This window comes from Parasteatoda tepidariorum, chromosome 5 (assembly GCF_043381705.1).
Source record: "Parasteatoda tepidariorum isolate YZ-2023 chromosome 5, CAS_Ptep_4.0, whole genome shotgun sequence".
NCBI classification, from domain to species: Eukaryota; Metazoa; Arthropoda; class Arachnida; order Araneae; family Theridiidae; genus Parasteatoda; species Parasteatoda tepidariorum.
This window is the reverse complement of record NC_092208.1, coordinates 30,220,770-30,232,108: the sequence shown is the minus strand read 5'-3', so window position 1 is coordinate 30,232,108 and position 11,339 is coordinate 30,220,770. Positions and strand designations below refer to the sequence as shown.

The 11,339-nt window shown below is 27.0% G+C and overlaps 1 protein-coding gene across 1 annotated transcript in view; it reads left to right on the top strand.

Annotated features, from left to right (window-relative positions):
- Positions 1 to 506: 506 nt before the first annotated feature.
- Positions 507 to 11,339, top strand: part of LOC107445982 (dentin sialophosphoprotein) — a 24,294-nt gene continuing 13,461 nt past the window's right edge. Inside the window, exons 1-3 of the mRNA XM_071181221.1 lie at positions 507 to 800; positions 5,646 to 5,778; positions 9,034 to 9,156. Coding sequence (XP_071037322.1) covers positions 9,043 to 9,156 — 114 coding nt within the window. The 5' untranslated portion in view covers positions 507 to 800; positions 5,646 to 5,778; positions 9,034 to 9,042. The remainder of the gene's footprint in view (positions 801 to 5,645; positions 5,779 to 9,033; positions 9,157 to 11,339) is intronic.

Genomic DNA, 11,339 nt, shown 5'->3' with positions numbered 1-11,339 from the left:
TTCGCACAAAAGATGAGAAAGATTATCTGTAAGGTTACTCTCAGTGAATGCGGTTCACGCACTTTCAATTCAGTGAGATTGGCTCTTGATTGATTCAAAGTTCAGCATCGGACCTATCCGGGTCCCGCAGTGGACTGATCGTTAAGACACGGTTCCCAGCAGATCACCGAAGTCAAGCATCACTGGCTACGGTCAGTGTGCGGGTGGGTGACCACTTGAATCAGTCTGCGTAGGGACCGAGGGTGTGCGGTATTGGTCCTCGTTAAACTGTGCTACCGTAAAGTGCTCGACTTCGCGCGCAGGTCGTCGGGCTACCGAAGCGGGGGTGCCATCCCTTCCGCAGAGGATCAAAATTGTGATGGCATGTCTTCGGATCATCCTCCGGGATGTTTCCCAGACCGTCGCCAATAGCCCATTGTGCAGCTCTAGTGCGACGTAAATTAACAACAACCAACAACAACAACCTATCCGGATCTAGAATTTCTTGGAATTTTTTTGGCAACTTCATTACAAATAGAACCGAAACTTTTGAACTAAGTTGTTGTGACTGTGTTGCTGATGTTTACTTTAATTTTCTATCTGACAGATCTTTTTAATTTCTCTAATTAATTTCGTTTTTTGAATTTTTCATTGCTATTAAGTAATTGTCTAGGATATACTAATTATTAATATTCCCAGGCTTTTAAATTGCGACGTAAGCATCCGAAGTTGCTACACGTTGGTGGAAAACTGTGCAGCAATTTGAAATAAAAAATTACGAAGCATTTTTTTTAATAAAAAAATAATGTCGCCTGTTAAAGGTTTGAATTTTTATTTTACATTCAATTTTCCTTCAATATGTGTTACTTAATTTTAAATAGATTTGATGAAGGGAAAGTCCCTTTCTACAACTACTCGCAGATCAGATACCTAATCTAAAAGCTATTTAATAATCTTATTATATTATTATTTCTATTAATTCCCTATAAAATTTTAATTTTGTAGATTATATTTTTATGAAGGTCATAGTTTCGACAAATGTTTAATTTTATTCACGCTTTATTAAAAAATGTTCATATAAATTAATGGAATGTATCTATTTAGCAATTTGTAATAGTTTGATGTTCTTGCTTTAGTGGGATTAGCCAACTATGACTATTTAAGTGTGGTATATTTGACACAAAAAAAAATGAAGCCATATTTTGTTCTTCTATATCATAAATAACTTTATACTATAACAATTCATAACATTTCTTGCTGAATCTTGCACAATGCATTGATTATTTCAATTCTAACTAGGGTTTTGAAAGTCTCTCTAAAAATTTGATAATCAAGCTCCATTTCTTACTCATTGTTTTTGTTTACATGATTACGTTTTTTACTTTAAATTTTTATTAGTCTGTATTCTAAATTTTACTATTTTCATAAATTCTTTCTGTTTAAAACAATTTCTTTCTCCTAGTGACCATTTTACACAAATAAAAACTTAATGCATATGCTTTAGTAGTGTATATGTAAGCAGTTTATATCTGATGTGTAATTTACGGAATAAAAAAGAATCTAGAGTATTATAATATGATAGATCTCAAAATCTTCATAAAGCTAACTTTAAACACTTAGATAATTTTCTAATATATAAGTGTCAAAACCCTTAAGCTAACTTTAAACACTAAGATCAATGTAATGTCTTAATTTTAAGTTATCAAATAAAAACATTATTTTTTATAATTATTTAATTCAAAATTAAGACTTAAGCTAGTGTATTACCATCAATAAGTTATTTTGATTGCCAAAATTTGTATTTTGATATTTTAACTTATCAGTAAGGGTGGTCATGTCAGGTGTTTCTTAACAGATCATTAACAACAATTTTATAGTTAAAATGTATCCTACATAAAATAATATAGCATGAAAACCTAGGCTTTGGAGTGGGGTTTGTATTCATGGAGATCTATAAATTTTGATTTAAAAGATATGCAGATTTTTAAGTTAAGGAAAACTGAGTTATTAAGTTTCTATAATCACGTCAACTCTGACTCCAGTTTTTATTGAACAATATGAATTTGAAATAAAATTAAAGCGAATTAAAAGAAATTTGAAAAACCTAGTTTTGAGATCTTGCTGGGGTTCAATATATTTAAAACCAAAACACCAAATTTTGTTGAATAACAAGCATATTAAAAAGATAAAGGAAGACATTGATCAACTTTCACTAAAAATGAAATTATTCTCAGAACAATTGGTGTATTCAAATCAAGATGGTCAGACTGCAACAGAGTCTATCATTTTCTAATGATGAATTAGATTTTGAGTAGATTTGGATAATGTTGAAAAGGCTAAGGCAAAGTGAATAAAAATAAAGAACCAAGAGTCTTAAAAATGTAAACAAGATTTCTACAGCTCTTGTAGAAATAAAAATTAATGATAACTCTCACAAAGCACTTCATTTACATAGCTGCCAACTGTTCAGAATTTTTGGGATTTGTTCCTAATTTTTAAATCAAATCTGAAAATTTGATATTTTTATAAAAAAAAAATTTGAATTTTCCTTAAATTTCAGTATTTTTTTTTTTTAAACCAATCCCTTGTTCTGATTGCCACAAGCATGCTTCCTATGATTATTGTGCAGAAGTGATTTTTAGTAGCTTTTTATTGGAAATTACTATTCCAATGAAGGCTGATTATTTCACTAAATTGAATCTTAAACAACTATTATTATTTTTTAAAAAATGTATTGTAGTATTTTAACACTTGCATCAGAAATATTTGTTTATGATGTAAATTATTATTTACCTGTGTTTAATGATTTGGAGAAGAATAATTGTATAATAATAGGTAATGGTTGTTTTCAAACTATTATACTGGTATTCCTAATTATAAAATATTAGTGTTATTATTTAATAGTTAAATTTTTGTCTTACTCTGATAATTGGTACGTATAATGAAACATTGCCTAAGGTTGGCTGCTGTGCATTTAGGCTTTATAAAAATCTATTCTGAAAAATTAAAAGAAGTAGCTCTAAGAGTAACAGATCTTCTACCTACTCAAGTTAGTGTAGAAAGACCCCTGTGGCAGAATTTTTTCGAGCTTTCTGCAACAATTCTCTCTAGTACAGACCTTTCTGAGAGACATTTTAAATAGTTGTAAATATATACCTTACTAATTTAAAGTAACAAAAGCACTTTCTGTAAAAAAAAAGAAAAGAAGAAGCCATCATGTATAGAATAGAACATATTAATTTTTAAATTATAAATGTGAGAATATTTTTTAATCTACATATAAAAGAATACATATTCTAATATTATTGCTGATATTCTCCTGTTTTAAAAAAATATTTGTATAGTTAACCTTTTTTATATTTTTGCTATTTGGAAATACTTTTTATAATATCAATCTGAAACTCTAGCTAAAGCAAGACATTGCAAAAAATTTTTATTCTCAAAAGAAATAGAAAAAAATCATGAGTGTTTTTTCCAATTCTGATATGGGAGAAAGGCATTTTTTGAATATATAGATATCAATATGATATACAGGTGATTATCAAAATAATGGAAACACTTGTGAATAAAAGGGACATTTAAGAATTCGCTTCATAAGCATTAAAATATAATCTTAGCTACCAGTATTTTTTCATATAAAAAGTACATATATTAGGTGGTATGAGAGAGCTTTAACAGAATTGTCTACGTTTTGAATTTTTTGTCAGAAGCGTAANATCTACATATAAAAGAATACATATTCTAATATTATTGCTGATATTCTCCTGTTTTAAAAAAATATTTGTATAGTTAACCTTTTTTATATTTTTGCTATTTGGAAATACTTTTTATAATATCAATCTGAAACTCTAGCTAAAGCAAGACATTGCAAGAAATTTTTATTCTCAAAAGAAAGTAGAAAAAAATCATGAGTGTTTTTTCCAATTCTGATATGGGAGAAAGGCATTTTTTGAATATAATTCTGCAGGAAGCGGAAAAAAATTTCTGCAGAAAGAAAATATTTTGAAAAATTCTGCAGATAAAAAACTCATACTTCTTTGCTTCCAAATTAAAAAAAAAATTCTGTAAGAACTCTGTAATGTTCTTCAACAATGTCGCCACGATTCTGCCTCAGAGAGAAGGACTATTCTAAGCTCTGATGTTAATCAAATTGGAACTACAGTCAGACTTAGATAAAATGAAAACATTCTGTACACATTGATCAACTCTTGTAGTTAGTTTCAACTCTTTTGTCTCCATGTCATTTTGGTGTTTAAAAATAAATAAAAAATTTTAAATTTTTATAGAACTCTATATTGATTTGTACCTCAGGGATGAATTTGAAGAAAAAAACCAAAAAGCTGAAAATAGAAATCCAAAAATGTTCAAAAACACTTTTTAAATAATTGAAAAAATTCCTAAAATTTAAACAAGAAAAAGTGTATGTAGGAAGCATTTATCTACGGAATGTTAGCAACGTTTTAATAAAAATATCAATGCAAGATTTTATTTATTTGTTTAAATTGTGTGAATATGATTCTCAATGTGTGTTTTTTTAAGTCACGCAAATACATATAATTTAAAAAATCGTGTAAATATGAATCTTGCTGTTTGATTTTAAAATCACATGAATACGAATCTTGATGTTTCATTTTAAAATTGCGCGTATATGAATTCTAATGTATAATTAAAGTCACTTCTACCCTGATCATAATAGTGGCATTTAAAACTGTGAATACAAACGTGGTATTTGATATAAAGTCATAAAAATACGAAACACTATTAGCGATCTTAAATGATATAAAAAGGAATCTAATGTTTATTTTAAATCATGTGAACGTAATTTTAAATTGAGTTTACATTGATATTGGTAGGAAAAGGTGTTTGTTTATATTTTACCTCTGTCTGTATTCCTCTATCAAAGATAATCTTGTCGTAGCAAATTTTTTCTTCGAAATTACGAATGCTAGTTTTTCATTTCATAATTAATACTAATTAATATAAATATGCCACCAATTTCTTTTTGTGTAGCATCTCTTTCATATACTTTTTTTTTAAAAAAAAAAAGCTGTAAAGAGGGAGTCTGTTTTTAAATTTAAAATTCCTGAAGTTTGGTATTTTCCTTGATTAAAACAGATCCTTCGCAAAATACTTTTAAAATCAATGAGATCTTTATTTAATAATTTTAAAACTGAAACTCATTACAGGCTATAAAAACAAGACCTTGTTTTCTCATGTTCATGAAATTTTTGAACAGATCATCCATTTATGTGATCTGTTTACTTTATTTTTAAAAAATTAAGAGAAAATATTTCACAAAAAATTTGAAATAACCTCTGTTAGTTGTGATTCCCATAGAGAGTAGTTCAGTTCAGCGTTTGATAATTTACTTTGACTAGTGGAAAGTCTATTTTTTACTTTTTTTGTAGTAAAAGTGGTGGATCTTAGCAAATTTCTTTATTTTTAGATATGAAAACAATATTACTAAGTAACTATACCTACTTAATAACATTGTTTTTTATTAAAAGTCATCTATCTTAGTAAAAAAAAATTTTTATGTGTGAGAACAATGTTACTAAATAACTATACTTAATAACATTATTTTTAATATTTTGTTTAATTATCATAAATCTTTTAATGTTCATTTAAGTTACTGAGATATTTTTTACATTATAATTTATTTGCAGGTAATCTAAAGTGTAAGATGCAGAATATTTCTTGGATATTTCATTGATTCCATTTTATTGTATGATGCTCATACCCTTGATGCCTTCATTGCTACTCTGTTAATTGACTTTAAAGTTTTATATACTATTCTAGGTACATTTTTTAAATATTATTTTATTGGATCATATTTGTAAAGAAAAGTATGATGTATTTTATATCTTGTCTGTCTACTAAATAGGTGAAAATTACTATCAAGGCACGAGCATAGTTAGGTCAAAGCTCTGAATACCTATTCTTCAGCCGCTGTACATATTGATCTTAAGCATTTCATGCACAATAAATAAATATAATATTTCATACTCTATATGTTTTACAGGGTGTGTAGCGTTTTTAGAAAGGGCTTTAAGATGCTTATTTTTGATTTTCGTTTTTTAAAAGCTGTAAAAGGTGCCTTTTTTTTTATTTGGGGTTTGTAAAAAGTGCTTCATTTTCTATCTTTTAAAAATAGATTTTTCCTTGCTGTATCGATTGTTCTAAATTTAAAAAAAAAAATGCATTATTTCACAATTTTCTCTGCAATATTTATCAGAAACTAGTTATTTTATCATGATTATGTAAAGTTTTTGAAAATGTTTTTAAATTTTTATTGATTTTATGCTTATAAATTAAGACAAATGATAGGAATAAAAATGATAGGAAATTTTTTTTTATTTTTATTATTACACAGATCCTAATTATGAATTTATTTTTGGAAAGGATAAAAATATTTTTTTAGTGCTTTAAAAGTACTTAAAGGTGCTTATTTTTTTAAAAAATAATTTGGCTACGCAGCCTGTTTTAATATTCTTAATTTCATACAACATTTTTAGTTTGCTGCATTTTTTTTTTTTTTTGGTATTCGTTTTGTTTTTGGGTTTGTATTAATTAGCAGATATTTTTAATTTCAAAAATGTACTACAAAGCATTATTTCGAATGTATAAAGTAGTTATGCAATTAAGCTAATGTTAATAATAACCAACTGATATGATCAAATATTCAATCACACATTAACTGTTTAGAAATTATCTAAAATTACCGTTGATACATAGACTGTCTTATTATATAATTTCTGAATTTAGGATAAATTTGTCAGAATAATATGCATACATTGTTTCTTATGGATTATCATTTAGTATTTCTAATTAAATAAAACATTTTGTATGTTTCATTTTGGAACTTTTTATTTGAAAAAAATGTTATTCAAAGATTAGGTTCAATGTTCCTTATACCTTAAATCAATGTTCATTATGCCTAGTAAAAATACTTTTTTTCTGCTCCAGGTAGCAGTATATATAGCGAAAGGTGTTTTTCCATTTTACAAAGCTGGAAGTGTGTATTCAAACCAAAATAATAGAATTCTTCCTAAAAATTCAGAAACACTGTTTATTTTACATCATAATTTAAAAATGTGTGATAAATGACTCAATGAAGTGAGGTTAACATACCTTGTACATGATAGGATATTGATAAACAGAATAAATAGTATAATATGTTAATTATTTACATAGAAAACATTTTATTCTGTGACAATAACTAGCCTTAAGTAAATTTTATGACTTCATTTATCTACAATAAATATGTAGAATTTTGTTCTAGGAAAGATGTGCAAGTAATGGGTACCCTCTTCATATTTTGGTTTATAAATAATAAAAATTCAGCTTTTATTTATTTTTGATAATTCTCTGAATGATTTATATATTGTTGTTGTTTTTTTTTAATTTTTTATCCATGTCTATGAAATTTGTTAAATTTTGTTGATAGATTAATATTTTTTAAAAAACTAACTTATTATACCAATAACTTTTGAAAGAAATTTCTTAAGAATACTCATTATTGGCACATCTACCCTAATATTGTATGTTTACTCTTAAATTTTAGAAAGTCATAGTCGCCAAAAACAAAACTCAAAATAAATAATTACAATTAAAAAAATTACAACCTACCTGCTACTTTTACTTATGTCTTTGCTTGAAATTTGTATAGATAGTTTTTGTAAACTTTTTGTTTATATTTAATTTATTTATATTACTTCAAGGTACTCAACAGACCTCATGTTTATTTTGCATTCATCTCTTCATCTAACTAAATATTTCATTTCAATATTTTTCATAATAAACAAATAAATTTTTGTTAATGTAGTGGAATTATCAAGTCAGTTGATATGCAGTTTATAATTCTATCTATTTCCTAATTTTTTGCTTTCTTATTTAGCAAAGTAAAGCAAGCTCGCATAAAATTCTAAGCAGATAAATGAATTTTCCTATTTCTCTTTGCAATAAAGGGACATATGGTCATTGTTAAAAGTCAAGAATTGACAAAATCTACTTAATTGCAATAGCTTTCAAACAAACTTTCTAATAAAAATCTTCCTTCCAGCATGTCAATTTTTTCTTCAGTTGCAATTTTGTGGGCATATACCATATACAAAAAAAGCATCTATTTATTATAGTGTGAGATGAAAAAAACAAGTAAAATTGGCATTTCTGCAAGTATTTTTGAAATCTTCGAAGGAGTTACTAAAAATTCAGGGGTAGAAGTTAAGAACATTTAGTCACTGATCATAGGATTCAGTAATTAATAGGTATTACTAATCTGTACACATTTACAATGAACCATTTACTTGTCTCCATTAAATGTTTTTTTATTTTTTTTTTTTTTAAAGAAAAGAGTTAATAAACTGAATTTAAAGGAGAAATTAATGTACAAAGACTACGCTATTTTGTGACAAAAGCAAAGACCAGGACATCAAACCGAAAATCAAAAAACCAAAATAGCAAACTAGCTCTTTATATATGATTGCTAGTCTGTGAGTGATTATTTTATAGTCTGAATAGAATTTTACTGAACTATTAATCAGACTAACAGACCAATGTTAATTTTGAGACCTGTCCTTTTATGTTCTTTGAAATATTTCCTTTGAAAGTGTAGCCATTTTTCTTTAAAAAAATCTTTTTTTGCTTCATGTTTTTTCTTCTTCTTTTAATAAACAATTTAATATTATCTTCATCCCTGTTAAATGAAGGAGTTAATATTTTGGAATAATTTTTATCTTTGCATCAAGAAATCTTTTGATTAACAGGATATACTTATATGCGCTTGGAGAAATGCAATAGAGGGAAAATGTGATGTTAAGCTCATTGTTTTGAGAGTATCGTCACAAGTCTGTTGTTAATTAGCAGAGATAAGAGTGAAATTTAAATAAGAAATTAATTTTTGTATTGATAAATAACTTCAGCAAATGTGATTCTTTTGACATGATTGATTGTTTGTGCTTACAGGGAATAAGTTCAATTGTAATAAAAACCTCTGTTATTTTGAAATTTTTGTGTTGTCGATTTTAAGTGATATTCTGTTCTTATTCTATTTAGTTTAAAAAGATGTCCCAGTTTGATAGAAATAACTCAAATCATCTTGGAGCAAGGAGCAAAATTAAGGTTTCTGCTGATTCAAACTCAAGAAAAGGAAAGAAAAAAGGACAAAACGGCAATTGGGTAAATTAGGTTCTCTTATGACATTTGTTTAATGATATGCTGTTATTTACATTATCTATTAGGAGTTTAATTTTAAACAGTTGTATAGTTTTTCTTTTAAAATTTGACTTAATTTTGTGGTTCCCAAGTTTTTTTTAGTCTTGTTGTCCTTTTTTAAATAAGATTTTTCCATCGCACCACACTATAAATAGAACTATGACTGATCATTGGAAGATAATTTTCTGTTAATAGGCTAAAATAAAGGATATTTCAGTTTTTTCTACATAAAAAATGAATAAGTTATTTGTTCAACATATATCTTGAAAATGTCTTTATTACATTATCTCATAAGTTTGAAGTATTATTTTAAATAGATACTTATTATTAATTTTTAAACCTATTCTAACATCTTGTTGCAACTTTTACTACCTACAAATATCAAAATATATATATATATATACATTTTTTCACTGAAATACTTATATTTATCTCAGGATTCCCACGGTCTTTAAAAGTCCTTAAAAACTGCTTAATTTTTATTTTGGAAAATAAGGGCCCTTAAAAGTACTTAATCTTGCTACAAGGATTTTAAAAGTCCTTAACTTTTCAGCATCACTATAGTTGATAGGAGCAATTTTTTAGTTCAGTTTTTTAAAACAGAAAATCATGTTTTTATCACCTAGAATTAGACCATGCATCGAGGGTAGAACATTTTAGAAAGACAAAAAGGAATGTGTGTGTATGGGAGGGGGGGGGTCTTCAGGCAAAGAGAAAAAAGCATATATTAGTTCTTTCATGAATATATTCTGCCTTTTGCCTGGAATGATACTCTATGAGGAGAGTGAAGCATTCTAAACAAAAAAAAGAATAGTAACAAATTACTGCACATGGAAAAGTTAGTTCTTTTTTGGGTAGAGGGGAGGGAGCAGTTTTAAAGTAGAGTAGAAGACCCATGCTGGAAATTCAGTTTTACTGGTAAAGCTTCTGCTTATGGAAATTAAGTAAAACCCTGAGAAAAGAATCCATAGGGACAACTAATACCTAACCATAACTTGAAGAATTAAATGAATTTGTATATTATTTCAATGTGTAATAAGTAACTGTAAATTTATAGAAAACAGTAAAATTTTTTAAAATTCATGATTGTACTAAAAATGAAACAGATCTGTAATAAACAGGGTTTGAAAAGTTTGAAAAATTCCAGCCTACCTATGTTTTTCATCAAAAACCTGGGGTTTACTGGTTTTTAGATGAAAACCTCAAGTTTTCTTAAAAATTACTTTTTTTCCCCTAAGTACTAAATACGAAAGCATGATTTGCTTCTAACAAGAAAGTTAAATATTTGGTCTATTTATAATTTGTCTTGTTGCAATGTAAATTTTTTTTTTGAAGTTTTAGATTGTTACGCTATTATTTTTATTTTTTAAGGATATCAGATTGTTACGTAAAAATTTAAATCTTAATTAAAAGATCCTTAGATTTTAAAAATCATTTTATTCAGTTAACATTGGAACTTAATATACTGTTTTTAATTTTTATTCAATGTTTGGTTGCTTTGAAATTAGTTCATGTTTTTCGTCAGATTTTTTAGTAACATTATGTAAAGTTAATTCTTAATAACAGGTTTTGCTGGAAATAATTTTGTGTAAAATTCTTCATAAAAGTAAATATAACTCATTTGCTGTTTAGCAGTGTTTTCATTACAGAAAAAAATGGGAGAGAATTTCTCGCTCTTTCTCAGAAACAGGGTGAGATTTCAAAAAGTAAAGTGAGATTTCTATAAATTTAAAAAAAAACACGAATAGACTTGAGGAAAAAAATATTTCTTTAATTATAATACATTTTTAACATCTTCTAATTTCTAAACCATTGAATATTGTCGAGTCTCAGTAGCTCAGGGGTAGAATTCGCTTCTATAAAGCCGAAGATCCNTTAGGTTGCTCAAATGTTCATCAGTCAAATCTGTTAGGTTATTTTGTTTTAATTCGGTTTTGGGTTCTAAATGACAGATGCTGAACTATTCGGAATCACTAATTAAATTAGTAGCATTGTGCACTCACTTTCTTATCCTCTACATCTGCCACTATAGGCTTTTCAATTATTTTTGTTATAGTATAGTGAAGCTCGTTGAAGTTATTTCCATGTTCATACTTCTTGTTAGGTCTTCCAGCATAGTTTTCACCATATATGGCAGTACTTTTACT